The sequence below is a fragment of the Rhamphochromis longiceps genome, linkage group LG19 (assembly GCF_057381845.1).
Source record: "Rhamphochromis longiceps isolate RC_006_pf linkage group LG19, R_longiceps_female_GT1.1, whole genome shotgun sequence".
NCBI classification, from domain to species: Eukaryota; Metazoa; Chordata; class Actinopteri; order Cichliformes; family Cichlidae; genus Rhamphochromis; species Rhamphochromis longiceps.
This window is the reverse complement of record NC_140575.1, coordinates 29,558,685-29,583,661: the sequence shown is the minus strand read 5'-3', so window position 1 is coordinate 29,583,661 and position 24,977 is coordinate 29,558,685. Positions and strand designations below refer to the sequence as shown.

At 41.8% G+C, this 24,977-nt stretch overlaps 1 protein-coding gene across 2 annotated transcripts in view; it reads right to left on the bottom strand.

Annotated features, from left to right (window-relative positions):
* Nucleotides 1–12,816: 12,816 nt before the first annotated feature.
* The window catches only part of ivd (isovaleryl-CoA dehydrogenase), a 29,324-nt gene continuing 17,163 nt past the window's right edge, over nucleotides 12,817–24,977 (bottom strand). The window contains exons 1-13 of one of the 2 annotated variants that reach the window (XM_085390534.1): nucleotides 21,622–21,673; nucleotides 21,333–21,468; nucleotides 20,452–20,541; nucleotides 19,367–19,418; nucleotides 19,033–19,202; nucleotides 18,841–18,934; nucleotides 16,587–16,717; nucleotides 16,413–16,509; nucleotides 16,215–16,308; nucleotides 15,143–15,224; nucleotides 14,909–15,013; nucleotides 14,575–14,647; nucleotides 12,817–13,768 (exon numbers count right to left, since the gene is read on the bottom strand). In XM_085390534.1, the coding sequence (XP_085246660.1) occupies nucleotides 13,635–13,768; nucleotides 14,575–14,647; nucleotides 14,909–15,013; nucleotides 15,143–15,224; nucleotides 16,215–16,308; nucleotides 16,413–16,509; nucleotides 16,587–16,717; nucleotides 18,841–18,934; nucleotides 19,033–19,202; nucleotides 19,367–19,418; nucleotides 20,452–20,541; nucleotides 21,333–21,464 (1,254 nt within the window). In that variant the 5' untranslated portion in view covers nucleotides 21,465–21,468; nucleotides 21,622–21,673 and the 3' untranslated portion in view covers nucleotides 12,817–13,634. Of the gene's footprint in view, nucleotides 13,769–14,574; nucleotides 14,648–14,908; nucleotides 15,014–15,142; nucleotides 15,225–16,214; nucleotides 16,309–16,412; nucleotides 16,510–16,586; nucleotides 16,718–18,840; nucleotides 18,935–19,032; nucleotides 19,203–19,366; nucleotides 19,419–20,451; nucleotides 20,542–21,332; nucleotides 21,469–21,621; nucleotides 21,674–24,977 lie in introns of those variants that run through there. The other variant, XM_085390535.1, reaches the window with a different exon arrangement.

The following is a 24,977-nucleotide window of genomic DNA, read 5'->3' as shown; positions in this document are numbered from 1 at the left end:
TTGCAGAAATTGGTCGTCGGGTAGTATTTTAGCATTTGAATGTGATCGCGGAAACAATAACAAAGGTTATGATTAATTTAGATGAACTGACTTAAGCTAAACAAACGAGTAATTTCTAAAGTAAAATTAAGCTTCTATTTAAAAAAAAAAAAAAGTTGTAAGAAATGAGCGAAACCTTGCAGCAAGTAAACTACATTTGAAAATCTGCAATGTGTAATCACGTGCTGTGGTTGTGGGTTTTCATGTGGGTGTGTTTTTAGCCCTAGACTCTTATTGATTGGTGCACCAATATGGCTTTTTAGCCCCACTAGGTATCAGGGGAATACCCACTAATTATACCTCACGTTGCTGCTAACCCTGCAGATCTACAATAACACAATGACATTCCTCGTCAAGGAAACCCATCCATCCATTCAGCCAATGATTTTCTTCTGCTTATACAATTCAGGGTTGCAGGGTAGCTGGGGCCTATCCCAGCTATCATAACTCAAAAGGCAGGATAGCAGATTGCCAGTGGATCAAGAAACTCCAAAAGAATAAGCCCTAGAAAGAGTTCATTAAAATACAATACAACACCTGAAAATGGCAAAAGCATCCCTCAAAATTGCATCGTTAGAACCACATCGCCATACCAACATGCAAGATCAGTAATTAAACTGTCACCACTTCAGATAGATGTGCAAAATCTCATGAGTTTTTAAGCACTGATAATAGATTTTTAAAAATTATTTTGGTCACTTGTTGGGGAAATTATTTGTGTAGAGCAACAGAGGCTATATGCTTTGACTCATTAATTTCTGAAAGCTCATAAATAAAATCAACGTAGGGAGTGAAACGATAATTCATCCCAGGCCACTTGATATCACGAGCTACATGATTATCAAAGAATTGGCATTAATTTGGAAAAGAACAATAATGTTAAATATCAGCTGTCAATTATTAAAACAAAATCTGAGAAATAATTCCACCTGTATACTAAAGATATTTAAAAATGAAATATGTTAATATCACATGAATTAACCAGAAAATGTGTAATTGCTCTTTTAAACTGCTTTTGTTGAGTTACACTAAAATACAGGTAATATAATAAAAGTTCATTCTTTCAGCCAAATTAATCATGTAGTCAAAATATCCATCATCCATTCCCAGTCACATGTCTGAGCCATCTCAACTAGCTCCTTTTGATGTGGAAGGAGTAGTGGCTCTACTCTGACACCCCCCCGAGCCCCCGGCGCACGAATGACCAAGCTCCTCTTCTTGTGTCTTAGGGAAAGCCCAGCCACCGTTGGCAGCTCATTTCTAGTGTTTTGTGTGAACAGAGTGACCTGGGATGGACTCAAAATCCCTTCTGACTTGACTTAAGCTACTGAATCCTTTGTAACCAGACACTTTTGTCAATGCATCTCCCGTTTCACCTCACTTTACAGCAGCAGTGACTGCTTTTTAACGAGACGCTCATTTCATTTGGTGTAAAAAGCAATGCCCCTCAAATCTCTTTGCTTTCAGCAAATGTGAGAGAGAAGAGAAAAAGGTTAGCTCAGTTCTAAAATTTATGAATGGATTCAATTTAATTAAACGTCTGCTTCACAGTGCTTTGACTTAATAAAACAGGCATTATATTGTGGCCTTTGGCTAACATTTAAAAAGTAATTTCTACAATTTTAAGCCAAAAAATAATTCTGTAGTTTATGTTTTCGCTTCCTTGACACACCTGCACTAACATTTAAACTGCCTACTGCTGATAGACTTGCTCATGTTTTGTTTTTTGTTCTTTGTATTGTTGTGTAAACTGATTTAATGTGCGTTGTGCAGCGCTATTTCAAGAGAATGGCATATTTTTCAATTTTCAATCCAGACCTCAATGGTAGTATAACATGTGGAATTTATTTTATTTGGGAGATAAAACCTGGTGCTCACACAGGAAATTGCATTGCCACTGCAGCTTTAATACAGTCGACGCATCCCAAACAGCTAAACAATATCAATTCCAAATACAGTTAATAACATAAAAATAATTAAATTGGCCAATAACCAATGTGCAAATATGCAAACATGCAGATCATCTTATCATTACTGTGCATTAAACAGTCCTGTAGCAGCGGGTAAAAAGGACCTCCTGAGATGCTCAGGCTTGCACTTTGGTGCAATCAGTGTTTGAGTGAAGATGCTACTGTCGATAACCTCCGGAGCATGAAGAGGGTGGGCAGGGTTGATGGTAACTGCTTTCAGCTTCGAGAGCATCCTTCTCTCTGCCACCTGCTGGACTTTCTCAAGTTCAGACCCGAGCACAGAGCCGACCTGCTTGATAAGTTTGTTTACTCTGTTCCTGTGTGCTGTGTGGACCCCTTTCTCCCCAGCAGGCCACAGCATCAAACAAATCACCACCATGTGGTTGACACTGTGGAGCAAAGGTTGACAGATGTTAACCTCCTTGGGAAATTAAATCGTCTTTGTCCCTCAGTGTACACTGCTTCCATATGGCTCTTCCAGTCCAACTTAATGTGCAACTGCACATCAAGGTATCTGTGGCTGAACACCACATTAATGGTGGTTATAGGTGTTGGTTGGGTCCTCCTCCAACCTCACCTGAAGTCTAAAACCATCTCATTGGTTTTTGCGATGTTAAGATGGAGATGACTGCAATCACTCCGAGTCAAGACAGTAGGTTTTTAACTAAGCTTTAGTTACCCTGTGATAGGCTGGTGACCTGTCCAGTACTCTTGTCCAATAACACCAGTGATGTGATCAGGCCATCCCTGACCATTTTGCTGCTTTTTGATATCAAATGTGTTAAATAGAAATTCATTTCTATTTATTTGTGATAGTTTTAACAAAATTTGGGACATAGTGTTAAATGCTTCATATTAGTAATACTTCAGAATATCCAAAAAGAAAAAAAAAAGACCTTTTAAACTTGGGCACAGTTGCTGAATTGCTTTGTCACGTGTCTCTACAATGTAGGGTTGCCAACTCCCTGAAAAATAAATAAGGGACACCTCGTGGCCAGGGCCGGGCGACCCAGTTGTCTTCACCCTTCCCAGTGTGGTGAATTTTCTAGCTCTTTTTTTGTGTGTGAAATTATTTTTTTTAACCCTTTGACTTGAATTTGATTTAAGTAGATGTGTATTCTTTGTGATATGAACACATGTGAAACAAATGATCATTTAGCCATTTATTTTTAGCTCAAAATGACAACATTAACACAGTAAAACACGTCTCTTTCTTAAACAGAAGCCTGTCATGCTTAACTTTTGAGAATATAAGTAAATCTTTCTTTAAAAGAACTCTGTCCTGCTTAACTTAAAATAATAGAAAACAATAGAAAGAAAAATATTCTTGTAACAGTGCACATTTAGTGCATTTAGTACAATTGACTTCAGCTGAGGTATTATTTCAGCTTTTCTAATGCTAATCAGCTGCTCCCGTTTGAAAACCCGCTTGTTCCCATGATTACGCATCTTAACTCATCATCATTATTCATCTGTGTATTACTTTTATGTATTAGTCATCTATTTGTTGTAATCATCTATCCTTGCAGTCGTTTATTACACAAAATAAATTATATTATCACACTTCTGGCCACATAGCGCTGATATTCATTGCACATGCCCATATTAACTTTTTCCAGCCAGGTGTTTTCCTTTTCCCATTCTTCCCTTTCTCTGAGGGGAACAAACATTGCTGCTCTAACGCTGGGCTCACACTGTGCGGTTTTAGGCCCATTTTGAGCCGATTTTTGAGTGATCGGACCGATTTTGGCCTTCATCGTGCGTCGTGTAGTATACGTGGGGTAACGAGAAGTGATTAACACCTCACGACCAGCTCCCGATCATCAATCGCTCGTGAGCCGCTCACACTGCTCGCGCGCCGCTCACACTGCTCGCGCGCAAACACGTAAACGCCGTGAAAAAGACGGAGCAGCACGGCTGTGCAGCGTGTGATCTGGACACAAGCGATGGAGGCACAACTTGTAGAACTTTGAAAAGCTCATCCGAGCCTTTTCGATGTGGCCTCACAAAATTATCACGACCACAACAACCGTGAAAATAGTTGGATCTACATCGCTGCTAAATCACAGCTGCCTGATCATGTTTTTCATTAGCAATTTAGCAAAGTTGATGGTGGTGGTGTGTCTGTGTGAGTGAGAGAAGGAGAGAGCGAGCGACAGATTTTCTGTTATAACCTTAATTTTATGGACGCACAGTGTGAGCACTCAGGTCGCATCAGAGCATCGGGCCGTATAGTGTGAGACCTGCATCGTGACCTACCAACTTCTAACCCCTGCGAGTCAATCGTGCAGTTTGAGCAGGAGCTGAATAACGCGACTGAAAAAATCGCACAGTGTTTGCCCAGCTTTAGGTGTACTGTCGTCCGAGACTTGCACCGCAGTGACGGCGTTTGTTTCCCTGTTGGCCATGCTTCTTGTTGTGGTCATCTGTTGTCTTCCGGTATTTTCTCCGTAAGCGACCTTTCCTCGACCAATGAGATGAGCGGTAATCTGAATTGTCATACTCGAATTGTCATAAGTGTGCTGTCAGCTCATTGGTCACAAAGCAGGAGAGGGGCTGGGAATTATGTTTTCAAACAAAGCGTTAATTCCATTAACATTTATAGACTACTTTTGATTCTCACTGTATTACGGGACAAAGTGCGTCCCTTATTAGCTCAATACGGGACGAGTACTTTTGTTTCTAAATACGGGACGATTCCGTATTTTAAGGGACGGTTGGCAACCCTACTACAATGGCAGGTGCTTTCAGGTCAACGTGAGGTCCTTGTCGAGCAGGTATGCCTGAGACGTGCTGCTAAACAGAGGCTTACCCTCATCCAAAGGGAGCTGCCCAATAGGAAAGAAGAAACGAGACAATGCTGTCCAGCAGCTTGAAGTTCTGCATGTGTCAGCAAGCTTTGGGCACGACGGTGAGTGTGTTTACTGCAGTAGGTTGTTTGGAAATGTCTTTGCATTTTAGCTGTCTGCTGAAAGAAAATTAAAGATTGAATAATATAATAAGTATATCTAAAAGACAATGTCTTTCTGTTTTAATTCAAAGGCTTAAGGAAAATACATTTCAATAATTTCTGCAGAATTCTCAGTGTCCTTGTAGGTACACAGGTGAGCACATTGTTCTTATTCTCAGAAGGATGGCGGTATGGAGCCCGTTAGCACTGTAGCAATGGAATCAGCTGTAGGTGACTACAGAGGGATGAGCTCAAAATTCTCCCCTTCACAATCAACATAACACAGCGCAAGCACAAGCAGGTACTGTGTGGCAATATCCATGATCTCATCTGTCTGGACTGACACAACAGCCCTGCTCTGCTCTGGGCTGATGACGTCCTCCCTCACGAGAGAAAACAAGTATCTCATGAGCTCGTTCTGCATCGTTCCCCTAGAAACCGTGGCGTTCTCAAGGCGCTCCTTTCTGGGGTATTCTGGAATCCCGGGGTTACCTGTACTCCGAACTCACCGCCGCTGGCTACACATCAGTTAAATGGAGCTCCATCAGCTCTCACTTGTTTCCTCCCAGAAACCTGTGGGTTGATTTCCCCAAATATTTTGGCTCATTGTCCATGTTTCCTGTGAAACTTTGCTGATCAAACAATATTTTCTATCCCTGCATACAATAACATAAGAAATAGTGAAAAGGTCTAAAGATAGAGAAATTTGTCTATGTCAGGTAGTTCACTGTGTCAGCTTATAGTCTACCTGAGCACCGTTTAACAAAACCACTGTGTTTATAGCAACTAATAACATTACAGACATAACTGACTACCATTGTAACGATATAGACAGTAATAGTGTCAACATATATTTGCTAATTTTGCATTTTTGTGTATAACTTTGAAGACACAGCTGAGACCAGCATTCAAACTAAGGAGGAGTTCCCTGATCTGATCCAATCCTTCCTTGTCTTAACACATTCCTTTTATCTTCCGTGTTTACTTCTATTTGTTATCCTCTCCTATTTTTTCTTTTCTTTTTAGGGGGAAATCAGTCATTAAAGGGTTATTTTTGTTTATGTACTTTGTTATTTATGTCATTTAGGTTGTGTCTGCATTTTGGTTCTTCTCCATAAAGAGCTAAAATGTCACAATGGGTGAACTAATGATCAAAACTAAATGGCTTCAGACTGCTTATATCATACTTACGACATATACTTGCATGCGGTCCACCAAAAAATACCAACCACCCATAGCCCTGTGGTGATGACACTATGCCTGAGAAGCACACAGTGTAACTTCATTACAAAGAAGGTCTTTGTCTATTATGACTCAGTGTTTTCTGTGTAGGAACAACACACAACCATGCTAGTCCTTAAATTTGGAAAATTGTAATAAATGTGTTTCGGGCATGAGGATCACTGTGATCTTCAAGTTGTATTGTACGTAATGACACATGATGGCGATGCTATTAAACATAGCATGAAAAACGTTTGCATCATCATGATCTGTAGGTTTTAGTCACCAGTACAGAGGAGGGTCTGAATCGAAATCCACACATCCATATGCGCTAAAAAAAATGTGTGTAATATTGTTTCATAAGTACAATATAAAATGTTGCATTTAATGGAATCTGGTTATTTGAAATTCACTTGACAGGTGCACATTCAGTTTACACCAAGCACATTTTCCTTAGTGATCAATTATTTGAAAAAAGAAATCTTTCATTTCATATTTCAGTCGCCTTTTTTAAAATATTGCTTCATGTTTACTGAGGGTCAGGGATGTTTTTTTGTTTTGTTTTTTTTGAGTGTGGCCTCATGCTAGAAGTTTTAATTCCATGCTACAAGTCTGGTTAATTACACGTTAAGGTTTCTTGACAAAACACCATAATTCACCACTGTTCCATCGACACGCCTTTCAATGAAAACTCAGAAACTCGCAATTTAGCTTCCCCGAGGTCTTTAGACTAAACTGACCAAATATGGAGGATGTCATTAAGATAGAAAGCCACGCTCTTTGGTTCTGTCCACCAGTTCAGAAGTTTTGGCGCGAGATATGTGAAGACTTATCGAAGTGTCTGAAATGTAACATTCCAACTTCCCCCTTAGTGTGTTTGTTGGGCAGCTTAGATAATGTCACTTCAGAAAAGAATACAGCCCATATGGTTTTCACTGCCCTATGCATAGCCAAGAAAACTGTCCTCATGAACTGGAAAAATAAAAATAATCTTAATTCTAACCAATATAGAAATTATCTATTAGATTACATTAGTCTTGATACAGCCTCTGCCACCACATCAGATCAATTGCTCTGGGCTCCTTTGATCAGCTCCATCACCTAGTGGGGGTGGGGGGTCATAGTTTGGTCCCGCCTTCACTGTTGTGATTGGTGTGGGGGTAGGGACAGGCTTAGGGCGTCGGGGGGTTCCCCGGAGGCATCTTCCTTGGGGGGCTCAACCCGGGGTAGCGGTCATGTCCGGTTAGGGGCTCTGTTGGCTCTCCGGTGACTGTTTCCTCGCGGCTGCGTGCAGCGGGGCTAGGGGAGGGTCTGTGCTGACGGACGTGGGTTACTGACCTGGTAGCCTGGCTGCCCCTGGGTGGGTCCGGGATGGGCGTGAGGTTCTGGGGGCGCTCCGTCTCTGGGCTGGGACCCGGACCGGGCCTCGGGGGCTTGGGTCCTGGTTGGTGTGTTGCCGGGGTTGTGGGTGGGCGGGTGCATGGGGGCCCAGCCCTGGAGCAGGGTGCCGCCGGTGCGTCGAGCCACCTGGGGGGCTCTTCAACTGGTGGGGGAGATTGTCACATCTTGCAGGAGCTTTCCTCTCCTCAGGAGCTCCCTCTGCAGGAGGGGGAGATACAGGAGAGGTGGAGGAAGATCTCAGCCTGGGTGTTTATTGTCTTATGTAGTCTGGAAGATGAGTGGATGGTCGGGTGGGTGCAGTTTTCTCTGTGGTGGGGTTGGGTGGACTGTCCCGGGCTCTCTGGGGCCGGGCGGCGCTGCTGCACTGGGCCCGGTCTGGATGGGCCTGGGCCCCCTTTCCCTGGTGGGTTGCGGAGTATGGGGGTGCCTACTGGGGTCAGCGGGGGAGCTGGCCCCAGGGAGGGGTCACTTGCCCCTCCCTTCCTTCCCTCCCCATCTCCAGCTGCCTCCCTCTTCCCGCTCCACCACAACCACCCACACATGCAGGGCCTTGGAGTAGGGGTGTGTCACCAGGGTGCAGAGGAGGCTACCCCCCCCCCCCCCCCTCCCTCTGTCCCCTTCTGGCTGCCTCTGCCTCAATTTTATCCCACAACTTAGACATTCACATTACTCACACTCTCATTACACATACATATAGGATCTTGGGGGTGGGCACGATACACGGAGTCCAAAGTACCATCAGGGTGTACACCCCACCCCTGGCATCGTTGCCCACCTCTCAATTTTAAATACACGTAGACATTGAGGGCTAGCAGGAGGGACCATGCGCTTACCTGCTGCTCTCTGGCAGGTAGCTCCATGCCCTCCTGGGTTTTAAATGCACCTTAGAACACACATGCATCAACATTACAATGAGCGGGTGGAGGGAGGTTCGGAGTCTTCTCTCACCCCCGTTCTCTGCGACCTGCTGGAGCGGGGGGGCTAGGACTAGGAGGAGGAGTTGGCCGTCCGACTGCGGTCTGGAGTGTGGAGCCTTCCTGCTGCTGCGGAGTCGGGGCGGTCTGCCTCCCCCCACCGCAGGGAAAAGGGAAACACCACCTGGGTCTGGGTGCAGTTCCCCCCTCCAGGGGCGGGGGCACCTAGACCCGGTTTGTAGAGTACGCTTGGGGAGTGTGATCGTGTGTACAACGTCTCTTTATGTCTGTCTCCACGTTGGTTGAGTGTGGAGTGAGTGCATATGAGAGCATGAGGGTGGGAATGGATGTTTGTATCTGTGTGTGCCTGTATGTCTGTGTCTATATGTCAGGTTGGGTGTCAGGCGCCACCTCTCTGGGGACATCTCAGGCCCTCCAAGGTTTGGAGGCCTATCTCCCCCTACCACCACTTCCCCTGCCAGTGGCGGACCCCCTCAGACATCGGTGCGTTGGTGGTTCTTTGTGTCCGGGGATGGGCGTCCAGGTACACACCGGCTCACTCCTTGGCGGCCGCTTATCGGGGCCTGGGGCCTGGGGCTCGCTCGGGCCACTTCGGAGGTGGGGTGCCCCCGGCCTCTCGGCCTGGGGCTCAGTCACTCAGGCGCAGCTGGCTGCCGGCGGAGCTCACGGGCGCGTCACTGCAACTCCCCCTGGCTTCTGCTCCGCGGCTGCTGAGTGAGCCCTCATCTGGGACTCTCCTCAGCTCTTTCTGGGACAGTGGCGCAGCTGCCCCTCTGTTGGTCTTCCTTGGTCTCTTGTGTTCTGGGGGCCTCTGGATGTCTGGAGTTTTGATCTCCTCCACACCTGCTTCATGCCCTGGAGGACGGGGCTGTGGCCCCCCCACACCCTCTAGCAGATTATTACATGAAGGAACCTTTTAAAAAAACAAAAAACAAGCGCGTCCATGCTCACAGGTGTACACACGGGTGATCACACCCACAAACTACACCCTTTTTGGCTCCTACCTCAAAGCACACTGTGTTCTGTTGATCTTATGTGCTGCACAATAATGTTTAACATTTAGTATTTACTGTCATATTCCCATATATCATTGTGATGTTGTTTATTCTGTTACTCTTGTTCTCTTCTGCTTGCTTTCTTTTTTCTTTCTCAGCAGGTGATCCAGGTGATTGATATATGCATTTTTTCTTTCTTTTTTTTATTTCTTTTTTTTTTCTGCTCATTCTGTTGGTTTTTGTCTTTTGCCCTTCTCCCCCGTCCCTCTTCTCAGCTGTTTCTCTTTCCCTCTTTCTTTCTCCCCTTCTTTCCCCCAGTCAAGTCTGTCCCGTATTCATTAAGTGAAAATAAAATAAACAATAAAAGGTGAATCAAATGGACCATTACGGCAAGGCTGGGATGGTCAATTTGGTAAAGTAAATCCGTTGGGCATCTTTCTTTGCCTTTAGACAACAATTCTGATGGCAAAAGAGCCAAACGGGACAGGCCAAAAAAAAAAAAAAAAAGATAGAAAGCCTGAAAATGATGAAATCTGTAAAGTGGAAAATCACGGATTTCCTGTTTGGTTGAGGGCACTGTGTTTTGTACAGACATGTGGATTTCCTAAGGCCTCGACTGTTATTAACTGATGTATACAGAGTTAACGTGTAAATTCTTGCACTAACTATGTGGTTAGAGAACACCTGTAAATTAAACACCATGTTGATGTAGTATATCATGATTAGAACGCACAAAGCTCACTTCCCACTCACGTCTGCCATGTAAATGTCTGCAGACTTGAATACTTGTAAAGGCTGTGAATTCTTGGGCTATTTGAGTTATAACAACTTCGTGTGCCATAGCGAAACAACTCACGTGCTCCCCCAGATGTGCTCTTTATCAGAAAAAGCCTCATAATTTAGCATTATGAAGAACAATTCTGGTAAAAAAAAAAAAAATCCAGTACATTTTTCTGGGTGACTTAAAGTACAATGGCTGAAAACTGCAAAAGCAACTGAAGACAAAAAAAGACGTTTTGCAACAACTACATGCAATATGAAACGTATTACCATGTACGAGGTGTGCGCTAGGTGTCATAGATGTTCAAGCATCCCTAGTCCCTCAACAACAACCTCGTGTCAGAGGTGATTTATCATGTCGCCAAACTGAAAACTCGGCGCATTCACACAAAAGCAGCACGGAAGTGTGACAGTTCTTCTGACCTCATTTGAAGTGGATGTGGTCAACCTGCTAAGAGGGCTACATCAAAGTATCAAACATTTCCTAAAAATCTTTTATCTTTTTGCCTGACTTACTAGCCCAGTATCAAAGTTATTGGAGTGGGTGGACAGATACACATGGCGAATGTGTGAATTTATATCCTGCTTGATACTAATGAGCGTATCCATTTAACTGCCAATATTTCTAGTTTTGTGGATTGAATTTAGCATTTTTTTTCCTCAAATGGTTTAGTATGTGGTTTCGACCATAAATTTTGCTTGTTCTGCCAGGAATAAACAAACAGTCCCAGTGTTGCCGCCTCAGTTGCAGAATTATTTAACTGAAAACTATGAAATTACAAACCAAGCATCCGAACTAGGAAGAAACGTAGTTTAAGGAACTTTGGCATTGTTGTTGGTGCCAGATGGGCTGGTCCGGGTACAGTACCGTACAAAAGTCTTGAGGCAAAATGTCTGGAGCAATAGTTCTCCAGGTTTTCTGAAGATCTTTTAAAGTTTTTCCTCAGACATTGGCTGCTTTTACTCATTTTCAGTCCAGTCCTTGTACCTGACCATTTTCAGAGGAATGCTTTTGATCTACTTTAACTATGATTCACTTAACCATAAAAAAATGTCACGTTTACAGACAGACGACAACTTGGAAAAGAATCCATTTTAAATTGTATCTTTAGGCCAGGGGTGTCCAACTCAGGCCTCAAGGGCCGGTGTCCTGCAGGTTTTAGATGTGTCCTTGATCCAACACAGCTAATTTAAATGGCTAAATCACCTCCTCAACATGTCTTGATGTTCCGGGCCCTTGAGGCCTGGAGTTGGACACCCCTGCTTTAGGCACGTTATTAGCAACAGCTTGTCATAAAAATGCATCATTTGTGCTTATATAGTATTAAAAAGGCACAGCACCTCAGAGATGCATTCAACCATGAGCTGAAGCATCTAATTTTCTCCTAAGCCTTGTCAGAAATGGCCTCAATTGTACAAGTGATTTTTCCCATAAATACTGTATTTCCATTTATGTTTCCATTAAGTCTCATATTTTCTACAGAATTACAAGGCAATGAGGAGTAGCTCAAGACCACATGTAGTTTATTTCTGCTGTGATATTCAGATGGTCAGAACTCAATATCAATGTGGAGTGTGGGAGATCCTTTCTTGGGATACCTTGAGCCCCCTAGCACCCTTGAGCACAGTTTAAATGTCACAGTCTTCATAAGTACTGTTCATGTTTGCACCTTGTTGAATCCAAATATGTCTCTCTCTCTCTCTCTGGAAATGGGTGAAAATCCACCCAGTAACGCAGCTCCCATCCATGTTTAATTCCCTTCAATTATAGCTCGAGCTACTGGCTCCTCTTTGGCTTTTCCCTGTGTTCAGTGGATACAGAGGAACTATAGAGACATGCTTTTACCAGACCTCTTTTTTATTCCAAGATACAAACAATGCACAAATGCTCTTCTAGTTCACAGAAATAAATCCAACCTCCCTATCTTCTGCACATTAGTCAACCTGACTCATACACGGCAGATATAATAGGCTGTAATAAACGAGTTCCCCCTCAAACTATTAAAATGTAAAAAAAATGCAAAACTATGCTAACACGTTGTCCTCATAGTTTAACATTTGATAGCCTCGATTATGAATTTGACTTTTATAACTTATATTTTAATTTAGGGCATGTAAATCATCCCTAAACCAATATTCATCTTGGTTGTTTTAAGGCTACTCTAACATGTAGGACAGGGGGTTTAAACACATATCACAGGTTATGCAGTGCAAACTGGAGGTTTTGCATTTTACAGACAGGATGCTGTTCCAGTGTCACAGGAGATATATCACAATAATTCTCCCGAAAAATTGAAATAAAATGGAATTAAACCAAATTTATCCGGGCTTCATGGATTGAGGTATGGAGCTCGACAGCAGATTTATTTTCCCTGCAATATTTCTCCCACCCATATAAACCTGACTAATCTCATAATTCACAGCAGCTGTAATTCTCAATCAGTGCAAAACGCAAGGAGAAAAAAAGTTCATGGAACGTGGATTACAAATCTTTCATAAATGTGTGCAATAAACACAGACAGAAATAGAAAATTACAATTTTTATTTTATAAGATTTCATTTCATACACGTTCACAATGTACAACTACATAATTCTTTGCAGAAAGGAAGACAAATCTGAGAGATTTCTACAGACTGATTTTTATTGTATACAAACAGTGACATATGCTCCCAAAAAGAAACAAATGCTAGCAGAGCGCTGACAGACATTTGCCCTTTTCACATATTTCAGTTTGCTTTGAAATCATGTTTCTGAAGATCTGAACTACAGTTAGATTCGATTTCACACTTACAAATCAAGAAAATTCAGACAATGATGGCGGCAACGTCATCAGACTTGTTTTTTTAAACTGTAGTGATAATAAGTGAGGTAACACTGAGCCCCTATATGATACACGGTTCTTCAATGCAGCCAGTGAGTGTAAAAGTTGCACAATTTGAAACATGTTGGCTGAAGGGTTTTTAGTGTATACCTCTCTGTGACCAGCGACTGCCAGTAACCTCCAGCAACCACACAAGGAATACACATTTCAGTGACCAATCACCAAAATGATTGGGCCTTTATCAACAGATTTCACAGCAACTTCTTGCTACCTGGTTGGAGAATACGAACATTTTTGTACTGTAGCTAAAAAAAGTCACATAAAGGCCACTTAATGTAGTTAAAATTGCTTTTCATTATGTCGAGTTCTAATATCACAATTTCATAATGATCTGTTTTGACTGAAACTAATCAAAATCCTTGGTGACAAGTTCTTTTGTAGAGTAAGGCCTTGTGTGTGTGAATAACTTTTATCATCCACAGCAAACCACTCGCAGTCTTTTGGTGATCACCCCCTCAGCTTTATTTGAACAAGGAGTTGAAGGCTCGTCCAATGATGAGTCTGCGAACTTCACTTGTCCCGGCACCAATTTCATACAGCTTTGCGTCACGCAGAAATCGCCCCAGTGGGTAGTCATTGATGTAGCCATTGCCACCTGACAAAGGACATAAAGATGTTAGTGCAAAGTTACCGAGTAGTAACAGAGCTCAAGGGTGGCCATCTGTTAATCAACAAAAACCATGTTGGAATATCAGATATCTATGTCTCCAAAACAAAATGAATGAAAAAGTGACTTCATATAGGCACCTCAGCAAATAAATTCTATAGATCTATGTCAGCTCCAGCAGCCAGTGACTGTCAGAGCAGAAAGGATTAAAACAAGTCAGACTGTTGTTGCGGTTTATTAGGAAAGAATCAGTGTAATGGATAAGGGGTTATCACATCAACTAATTAGTAAGAGGTTTTTACACATGAACTCCACAAATTGTCGGGCGAACTAAGCTGGTAACAGATCACAGTGCTGCCCTCTCACAACAGGAAAAATATGTGTTTCAGGCACATTCTCAGTACTAGAAATCCTCCAGCTGGTTTAACAGGGTCTGCAAATAATTTGCAAGAAGTCAGACATGTGACCTACACTCGACTCTTTTTCAAGTAAACTAACAAGGTTACACTCATTTAATGAATAATCTGACTGCTACAGACATCTTTGTTTTGTGCAGTTTTGCTGGGTGAAGCCGAGAAAAGCTCAGCTATAGTCTACGTGTGAAACTGGCTTTAGGGGAAATCCCTCATTTTACTATGAACTTTCTTTCTGTTAACTAGACCTTCCTAACAGCTGTGTGTTGGTTGCAACCTGAAATATGTTGTTTGTACATTGTACATTGATTAAATCATGACAATTTCCTCAGTTTAAGAATCTACTCTCATTTCATTTCAGCTCTGGTTCTTGGCACTCACCCAAACATTGAATCCCATCCAAAGCAACCTGAGTGGCATTCTCAGCACAATACAGGATCACTCCAGCACAATCCTGCAAACACACAAAGCATCACAGTCACTGAGTTAGACAAGAAAGTCTCTACGGAAAGAAAAAAAAACAAGTAACTGGATGCAGACTTGAAAATGAGAACCTTTAGGATCCAACAAAAGATTATATATTACAACATTTTCTATAAAATTCTTATTTAATGCTTAAAAGGGGCCATTATACAGGATATGAATTTAGGAAACTTCTTGGCTAAAGTGACTGACTGAGTGCTGCAGAAGCAGACGTGATTACAAATCTTCTCACCTTTGCGCTGAAGTGTCCTCTGTCACAAGCACGTGCAACACTGTACAAATACTGCCGACAGGCGCTCAGCCTGGTGTACATGTCAGCCATCTTCCCTTGCATCAGCTGTCAAACAGATGAACATCAGGTCAGTCTGACTTGAGTAAACGTGAATTAAACAAATCATTCAACACAATGGCCGTCAAAATATTTGAATTTTTATTCTCTGAGGAAAGTGAAAAATGAAGGCAAAACCTGAAAGTGTCCGATCTTCTGTCCGAAAGCCTCTCTGACATGCAGATAGGGAATAGCAGCATCCAGAACCGCCTGCATGATGCTGAAACACAATATGAGGATGTCACATTAAATGAAATGTGTCACATCTCTAAGGTTATAGGACAACATTCAAAAAATATATGTTAAACATGTTTAACTAAATTTAAATTACAGGACAGTCTGGCCAATGAACTACCAGAACTTTTCTGTAATTGTACATGTTTATCATGTAGTTTCATTGGTCTGGGCCACTTAAGATTAAGGTGAGCTGTATGTGGCCCATGATATAAAAGGAGTTCCTGCATTAGCCAATCAAATACTGCAAATCAAATGAACTTAAATTAACCACTATACAGAGACGTGAAATTTCAGCTTTGAAACGGCACAAAATATCACTTCATCAAAGTCAGCATGGGCAAACACCTAATGTGCATGGAGTCGTTACGGCAACACGGGCAAAAGTCCGGTGACGTCATGTGTGCGACATGAACACCACAACAAAGGAGGGCGTTGAGGCAGCGGTATATACCTGCTGCTCGGTGTATAGCTTTTCGTCCAACTCGCGGGCCACAGTGTTGCGTTTTGTGCAGCCATTTTCTTTCTTACTGGGCTTTAAAAACGGCCGCATCACGTGATGCCACTGACTAGCCAATCGGTGGCATGCAGTCAGTTGAAGTCACATTTTTGGATTGCCTCAGATCACTTGGAATCTCAGCCAAGTGGGTACTAAAAAGGTGGCTAGTACCAGGTGCTACCACTTAATGGAAAACCCTAAAAACCAAGTGGAGCTGAGCCAACCTGAGCAGGTAATAGTGGAAAATGGCTGTGTCAGTCCAGGCTCAGCATGCTAATGAACAACACATAAACCAACTTCTCGCACACCAAGTCCAGTAACTTTCAAAGCTGAAGCACACACTCACAGAATCACTGGATACAGCATTTATGTACTAAAATACTTGGTCATTTCTAATTAAATCAACATGTATATGTGATTAGATATAACTTGACATCAGTGTAAACCAACCAGCCAACCTCTTCTGGTGAACCTTACCCAATAGGTCCAGATGCAAGCACCAGTCGCTCCAGATCTAAGCCGCTCATCATCACATACACGCCTTTGTTTAATGGACCCAGGATGTTCTCCGCTATAAAAGACAGGAGAAACGAAAACAAAATAAATTCCACGCTGATAAAAGACAATCAGTTTGCATTAGGATGACATAAAGTAACAATGCATAGTGAGGCACACCTGGGATTTTGCAGTCTTCAAAGATGAGCTCACAGGTGCTTGAGCCTCTCATGCCGAGTTTGTCGAGCTTCTGTGCGGTCGAGAATCCCGGTGTTCCCTACACAAAGCGTATATATAAATGCACAAATAAAGACACTTGTTTATTATTAGTACACCTTCTTTTACTGAATTTACCTTTTCGACAATGAAAGCTGTGATGCCTTTTTGATAGGCCTCGGGATCCGTTTTGGCATACACAATAAGCACATCGGCATCCGGGCCATTCGTGATCCAGAACTTGTTTCCATTCAGAACGTAATAGTCTCCTGTGAAAAGATTATGTTCATATAGTAGTTACTTTGTAATATAACAATTTCAGGGCACTGCATTTTCCAACAACTTAAAAATTCTCTCTGGGCTTTGTCAAAATACTGACAATCACCCACAGCTTGAAAGGCAGTACTTACAAAGCATGAATGCTGCCTCCAAACCTCATGGCTTACACCTGATGGCAATGATTCTTTCACCAAGTGGCGCATGTGTGGAAGCACTAGAGAGCTGTGCAGCTGGTAATTTTGAGGATTTGACATTTGATATTGTCATAAAAAAAATTAAAAAAATTTAAAAAAACAAAAGGCACTGATACTATTTTGGTTCTCTTAGGCCTGCCAGTAGATACTATCTGTCTCTTCACATCTTTTTGCTGTTAAGGCATCACAATTTCCTGCTGGAATTCATGTTTGTATATATTTGCATTTGTTTTCACCGGCCTTGGGCAGTATAGGTGCTTGGCATTTTGGTCTTGTTGATGCCTTTGGCTTATGCCAAGCTCTTCATGGACAGTCCTAAAACTTTTATGCACACAACCTCTAATATTTCTATTTATGTTGAAGTTTGAAGTGGAAAAACTGCTCGTCATTCAGCCAAATATACACAATAGACTGTATATAAAAGATGGACATGGCATTTGAGTTTGAAAAGTGAAGTGCCTCAAACCTGCATTATTTCAAATGGCAAGCAGACAGCGACTTTGACTGTACAGAGGCCCATTGGAGTACAGTGCTTCGGCTCCCTTGATCCATGACTTCATTATCAATGTTTTATAATGAGTTTATGCTCTTAGTTTGTAGTTTCAAGTCTTAATGAATAAAATACGATACATTTTACAAATAATCTTCCCCATTTGTGTCCAGAAGGAAGATAACACAGGGTATGCTTTAGGATGAGGGTTAGTGTGCATGTTTCCCTCAGGGTCTTGATCAGATCCACCACTGCCTCATCACTTCACCAATGAGTGACCTCATGGTAGCTATGTTGATCTTTTATATACAGTCTATGTATATAAAAAAAAAAAAAAAAAAAAAAACACTGCCTGCATCCACTGCAAGGAGACAAACCTATCAAAGACATGTGAGAACTTTGCTTCACAGCAGTGAAAATTTTCTCCCCATCCCCGAATGTCGCACCAGGCAGCAAAAGTAATTCATCCATGTTCTTCACCACAGCTTGAACCCACCCCAGCAGTCCCTGAGCAAGCAGTGGGGTGCAATCTGTACAGGTTATCACTCCATCAGGAGGCTGAATCAGTGAAACTGAACAACACATTCACCTATTGCCAATTTAGAATCAGCAGCTAAACTAACAAGCACTGTGGCAGGAAGTACCAGGTAGAAATCTGATGCAGGTACAAAACTGTCTTCCTGTGAGCTGATGGTGCTAACAAGGCTACGAAAACAGCAGCTCAAATAGTTCTATTCATAACTTGTTTATGACATACGCAAAAAAAAAAGCTTTTAACTTCAATACTTACATAATACAGTCTATAACCTCACAAACTCCATTTTAAAAAAGCCCGACTTTTTGTTGCTGCTGTCACATCTTATTAACTATCAAAATAATGTTTTCAGATAAACAACACAGTCAAATTTTATGCCTCTATAAGCAGCTCATACTCACAATCTGGCCATGCAGCACACACACGACACCTTGCTGAGTCTGACTCATTTGTACATTTTCAGTGTGGTAAATGCCAATAGCATTTCTGTCAAACCCTGAGCTAATAAAGCCCTGAAAACTCTCCCCCCCATCAAGAGAGTGTCCAACACATATCTATTAACATACCATGATAATAGCTTTCAGAAGATGTTCTTATGTAATAATGCATTCAGATATTAATGATTTTGAGGTGAACAAAATAATAGAATAATTAATCCTTCTTCTTGTAAAGTCCTTGATATTAATAGCACTCAATAAACACACAAATAAAGCTACGTGACACTGGCAAAGCGGACCAAGAGTACAAAAAACAAACACAAAACAAACACACAGATCTGTAAGACCAAGAAAGCTAATAGCAGATCTTATTTATGTGCTCCACATACTGGATGTATGATTAAGCTGAACATTTATCATTACCACAGAGAAGTGAGTCACAGTTTGGGCGTCTTACCTTCTTTCTTTGCTCTGAGTTTCATTGACACAACATCAGAGCCAGCATTGGGCTCACTCATTGCCAGGGCTCCAACATGTTCTCCTGTCAGTAACTGGCAAAGGAAATAACACGATTAATGAAATAAGTAAACAAGCTCATTACGTTCAATGTTTTTCGATAATATTTAAACATGAATTGTTTGATCCTGACCTTCGTCATATACTTCTCCTTCTGCTTTTCATTGGCGTGGCGTACCAGCTGGTTAACGCAAAGGTTAGAGTGGGCGCCATAACTGAGACCGACGGCTGCTGACACTCGTGACAGCTCCTCCATCACAATTATATGATCTAGATAGCCCAATCCTGTGCCTCCACATTCCACTGAAAGGGATATACAGTGTGAGCTGAGTGTAAACTCGCCTAATAACAGCTAAAAAAAAAAAAAAATAGAAACCTTTATGCCTTGATATGAACCATAAAATATGTGTTAGACATAACTGTAACTGTATGAACTGCCTGCTACATAAAAATCACAGCTGTCACACCTGGAGCAGTGACGCCAAGAAGTCCCATCGTCCCCATTTCTATCCAAAAATCCTGTTTAAGAGGGAAAGCAGAAAGTTAGTAGAAACAATACACTGGAGGTACAGTTGAACATGCATATCTACTAGAGCTCAACCAATAGTAACAGCCGATATTAGCTATATATACATATATTGGTGTCATGCAGCTGTGGTCAGATGTTTACATACAGTCATCATGGGCATGAACGTCACGACAAATTTGGTCCTTTAATGATTTCTTTGAACTGTTCTCTTTCCAGGAATGCTTGTACAGCATCTTTAGAGACTTAAAAAATACAAGTGGTTGTTTTCCTGTGGCAGCACAAAGAGGATTTGTTTGATTCTCCACTCATTGGCTTGACCAATGCTCAGAAATGACTTGTAAGTAATTGCAGATTCGTCAGTTCACACAGTTGCATGCAGGTAGAAGTAAATTGGATGTGTCACAACTTTGCCAAGTTCTGGAAGAAGACCCAAACTGTCACCCAAGATGAGAGGAAACTAGTTAGGAGGTTCAGGAACAACCCAGAAACCACCAAAGCTCAAGCCTGAACTGGAATCCCCTGAAAAGAAGCCCCTGCTCCAAACCAAGTTTTAGCAGTGGTTTATGTATATATTTGAGCCTATACATGTACTTTTGAGCCTGTGTGGATTAGAGAAAATCCAAAATAAATTCAAACTTGTGAGCCAAATTCTTGTTTTTTAAAGTTATTAAAGATGTATGCTTTACAATCGCTCCACCCTAGAAAAAGAACAGCTTAAAGAAATCGTTGAAAGTACAGTAAGCTTTTGACAACCACATTTTCCGATATGATTAGATATAAAAGTGCTTTTTTAAAGCTCAAAAAGCAATGCCGATTCCTTTAGAAAAGCCAGCTGAGCTCACTGGATTGCTTACGATATTCAGAAGTGGTGGTGCAGGATACAGCAAGTAAGGAATGTCAACAGATGTATCAACAATGTGTTGTTTTCTTTTACCACCTAGAAGTACTGTCCCCAAGTTCCATTACTACTTGGTACATCAGCTACAACTTTCTGAATTTTGTCACTTGTGCATTTCAACTCACCCGCATTCCTGGGAACTCGTTCTTCTTATCGATCTCGTCGGCATGAGGTGCAAGTTTTTCTACAAAGAATTTGCGAACTGTTTGCCTCAGCTGTGGAAAGGACGTAAAACAATTACTTAGCAAAAACCATACCTGTAATGACTGTGCTGGGAGGATGAAGATCATAAAGTGACGGCTTGAGAAAGCTTTTCACCTGCCTGGAGATGGAGGTAAGTGTGTTGTTTGATTTACAGGTGGACGTGTTGTTTGCCCAATCATACTGAAATGTTTTAACTGGCATTGCATGTATATTTGACTTTATAAAAGGTCTGGGATCTGAGACAACTCCTTCCATCCAATCAAATCCTGTATATGAACCCCACCCACCCCCTGCTCTCCTTGCAGCCTCGGGTCCAGTCTCCTTCACTTTGCGCAAAAATATACCCGGCCTGCAGTCACCTTTGATTTGATTTAATATCGACTGTAAACCAATGTCGGCATCAGTCACTCCATTACTACCATTTATTACCACAACCTACTTTGTAAAGTCATACGTGGAAATTTAATAAAATTGTTTAATAATGTAACTAGTAAAATTAGTTAAATAGACCATTTTCTAATTAGATAAATGTAATTAGATAAATTAATCGAGTATTAGTCGGTAGCTTTTGATTTTTTTCATTTAATTTGTAGCTGTTAGCTAACTTATGTCATCACGTAATGGGGGACTGTGTCCTCGCAAAACTGTCTTCTTTTATTGCCCTTAAAATTCACAAAACTATACAACACACTAAAAATGTTGGTCTCTGAGAGTATGTGATTGTTTTAATGCCTGCGGTTGACACGCACAGACACAAGTGTGCACTTTGTTTTGCTAGCATTAGCTAGCTAGTGTGGCTAACCTGTATCTGCTCCTCTGTGAGTCCGTTCACTACGTCGTCTATGGGGATGGCAGCTCCGGCACAGCCTCTTCTTGTCACCGCAGGGATGAATAACCTGGAGCCGAGGCGAAGTGCATTTCTGACAGCAAACATGGTGCTGCTTGCAAAATAACAAGGATGAAGGTTAGACCACGGATGAACGTCTGAGGTCTCCTGCCTGGCTGTCTTGTAGCAGATAAAAGGGAAGAGGTCTCACTCCGCCAATATTTCCTAGTCCTACAAAAGTAGTCCACGCTGTCGTTCTTCTTACCTGAAGGGTCGCGCAGGCACAGGAGTGCGCTTAAGTACCCCGCCGCCCCCTGAACCGGTGAAAAATAAAACCACATCATATCTTCCACTTCGTCTTCTTCTAGTGCGATACTGCAAATTTTGGTATCGATCAGATATCCAGTAAATACAGGACCATCGATAACGATACCTATAACTTACAAACTGTAGGGGAGGAAACTCACAATTTCTGAAATGAATCATCATTAATTTGCAAATTTAATGGCCACTAAATCACTGTGATATTTCCTTTTAACAATAATTAGTTAACACAAAAACGCATCTTTCAGCTTTTCATTTATTGTTTCCAGCATAGTATTGTGATATTTTGCACGGCAATATTGCATTTAGATACGGGCTGTACAACAGCTTTGTGTTAATGTACAATCCTTATGTTTTATCTGTGTGTCTGTGTGTCTGTGTGTGTGTGTGTGTGTGGGGGGGGGGGGGGGGGGGGGGGGCGCCAAACCACTGGCTACGTTGCGTTTGGCGTTTCGATGGTTTTTGTAGTGATGGCCCGCTTGAAGCTGACGCTCCGGAGCGTGTGTCGAAAAAAACAACACACTGGTTCAGAAGCACTGTGTCGAGGCTTGCTTCGTTTGGCAAAAGTCACGTGACCAGTGACGTCCGAAGCTTCATTACGCACGTAACTGCTTCGGTACCTGATTCAAACAGATATAAGGAAGTGAATCATCCACGGGATTCGTGGAGTGTGTTGATGGTGACAGATAGCGACGAGGTGATCATTCCACTGACAGATATGGAGCCAGCGAGGAAGAGAGGACGTTCTGGCGTGTGGGAATATTTTGAGTTGATTTTGCTCAATTCATTTTATCTGCCGAAGTGAAAAACTTGAAATGTCCAAAATCATGTTTTCATAATGTAAATATCATTACAGCATATGACTTTAGGAACACTTCCATGTGAATTAAAGCTAATGAAGACTACAACAATGTATTTGACACTATACATACATTACATTGCTACACAGTTTAGAAAATCATTTTGTTTATTGTTTTTAGGTGATAGTCTGCAGGACCCAGGAATACCTGCATATCTACCAACTTGCAGTGTAGTTCCTGCACTCCACAGCCTCTTCTGTTCCATGCAAGTGGATTTTCTTCAGGGCAGGAGAAACTATTTCTAAGAAAAGAAACAGACTCAGCCAGCGCACAGTAACACTAATCCTCTTTTTAAATGTAAATAACAAAAGGGCTACCTTACATTGATCATGTTTTTACTTTGCAAGTTCTTGATTAGGGGTGGGTTTTGATTATCGCCTTTCTGATTACAATCCATGCTAAATTGAATAAAGTGATATTGATTCATTAAAATCCCGTGTCGATTTGTAAATTAACGTTATTATGCCTGAAACGCCAGCATCTCAGGTTAAACCTCACAACATGTCGTCAAACACCATGCAGCTAAAACAGTAACTGGGAGCAGGTTTACGGATTCTGCATACAAACGTGAACACAGAGCGCGGACCCGACGCGTCAGAGTCAGATTTTGATGTGTCGGCGGGTCCGCGCTGTGTTTGCCTCTTTTTTTTTTCGCTGGCTTCTGCAGCTGCAGGTTTCATAACTCTCTGTTTACATCTCTAATTAAGTCTCACATGTGTCAGCTTTCTTTTAATAGATACGAAATTATGGATATATACTGTTAAATGATCAGAATTGTAATATTTCTGACTGAGGCAAAACTTTCCAGATTCCAATCAAATTGAATCGGATCCTGTATCGAATCAAAATGATTCTACAAATCAGTGACGATGCAGCCCTACTCAGCTTCCTAAGCATTTTCCCTTTCCAGTTCACAATCAATCCCACCCCTAGGTCAAAAATATGTATAGGACAATTGGCCTAATCTAATATTTTGTATGAACCTGTCCAGCTGTCCAGTGATTAAACGACAAGTAGATGGAGGCAGGACTTCACAGCAGGGGCATACTCCATAATGTGCTGTGCATTATCATATGTATATTATATATATTGCTCACTTATTGTATTTACCAACATCAAGGAGTTATGAGCAAAGAAAGGCCACCATAGTGCATGTTTAAATAGGGAAAGTTTATTGATCAAAATGTATTACGCAGATACGCATTACATTTTTTTCAGCCCCCCAATCGAGAAAACAAAACCAATTACATGTTCAAAGCAACGGAACGGTGGCCCAATATCAGAGAGAACTCCACTCTTGAGTGAGCAGTGATAATTGAGCAGTCCGTTTTATTTTGCAGATTCAAGCTGCTCTTCAAAATTTTCACCACCAGATGTCACCGGAGAGGACTGTGTTGAAAAGCTTCGAGTAATGAACCGTTTTTCAATCCGGTTGTTCAGTCTGACGTCACTAGCAGTGTCTGGGTCTAAACTCCGCTGCGGGTCCATATATCAAACGATCACTGTGGCATTACTGAGAGTTGAAAAACTGTCTAAAGTCTTTCATCTTTAATAAAATGATTAGTGTTCTGCTCTACCAGGTGTAACAACTGAGTTTAACATCCAGGCATCCAAGAAAACGGAATTTATGACATTTAACAGAGTTAGAAGTTAGCAGGATGTTAGCTCGCTAGCTTCTATCTAAATACAATATAGCATGTCCCTGACTGCGGGGTTTTGGAAACAAATTTAAACGTACAGCTTTCTTATCACTTCCAACATAAATGAAGACAGAAAACTAAACAGCAGTGACGTTTGTAGGGTTACTGAACTTGGGCTAGCTGATATATAATGATGTGCTACGTGACCGCTAGCGACACAGCTATGTTAGCATAATATAAACAAGCTAACCTTTTTTCCACTCGATAAAAGTTACCGTGAGTGTTCTCGGTGGTCAGGAACAAATGTAATCGCATGGCAGGATGCTGTAAAAGGACCAAACTTCAGCCAGGAGAACAACTGAGATAATCCATCCACAATACGAGGTTAGTCATTCATATACTGCTGCATGGGCTGGGCTGTAGTTACATCCTAAGGTTTTAAAAACTGAGCTTAAATAAATGATTAGCGGTAATAAAAGCCGAGGGAGGTCAACAGGGATCACTGACTGTTTTAGGAGCTTTTTGAGATCAAATAGAAGAAAATACAAAACATTAAACATGTTAACAACACAAAAGCCATATTAAACGCAGACTACTTTAGACCCGGAAGTAGGATTCGTCGCGTCATCACTGAACAACCGGATAGCAGCAGTGTACTGGAGATGAAGTGGTCCCTGGTCCAAGTTCTCATCACAACCGCACAGTGTTAACGTTAGCAAATGCTAACGCTATCACAGCTAGCTCCACTCCACGAAACGCTGTTCAGGTTAAGTAACGATATGTTATTATTGCTTGGT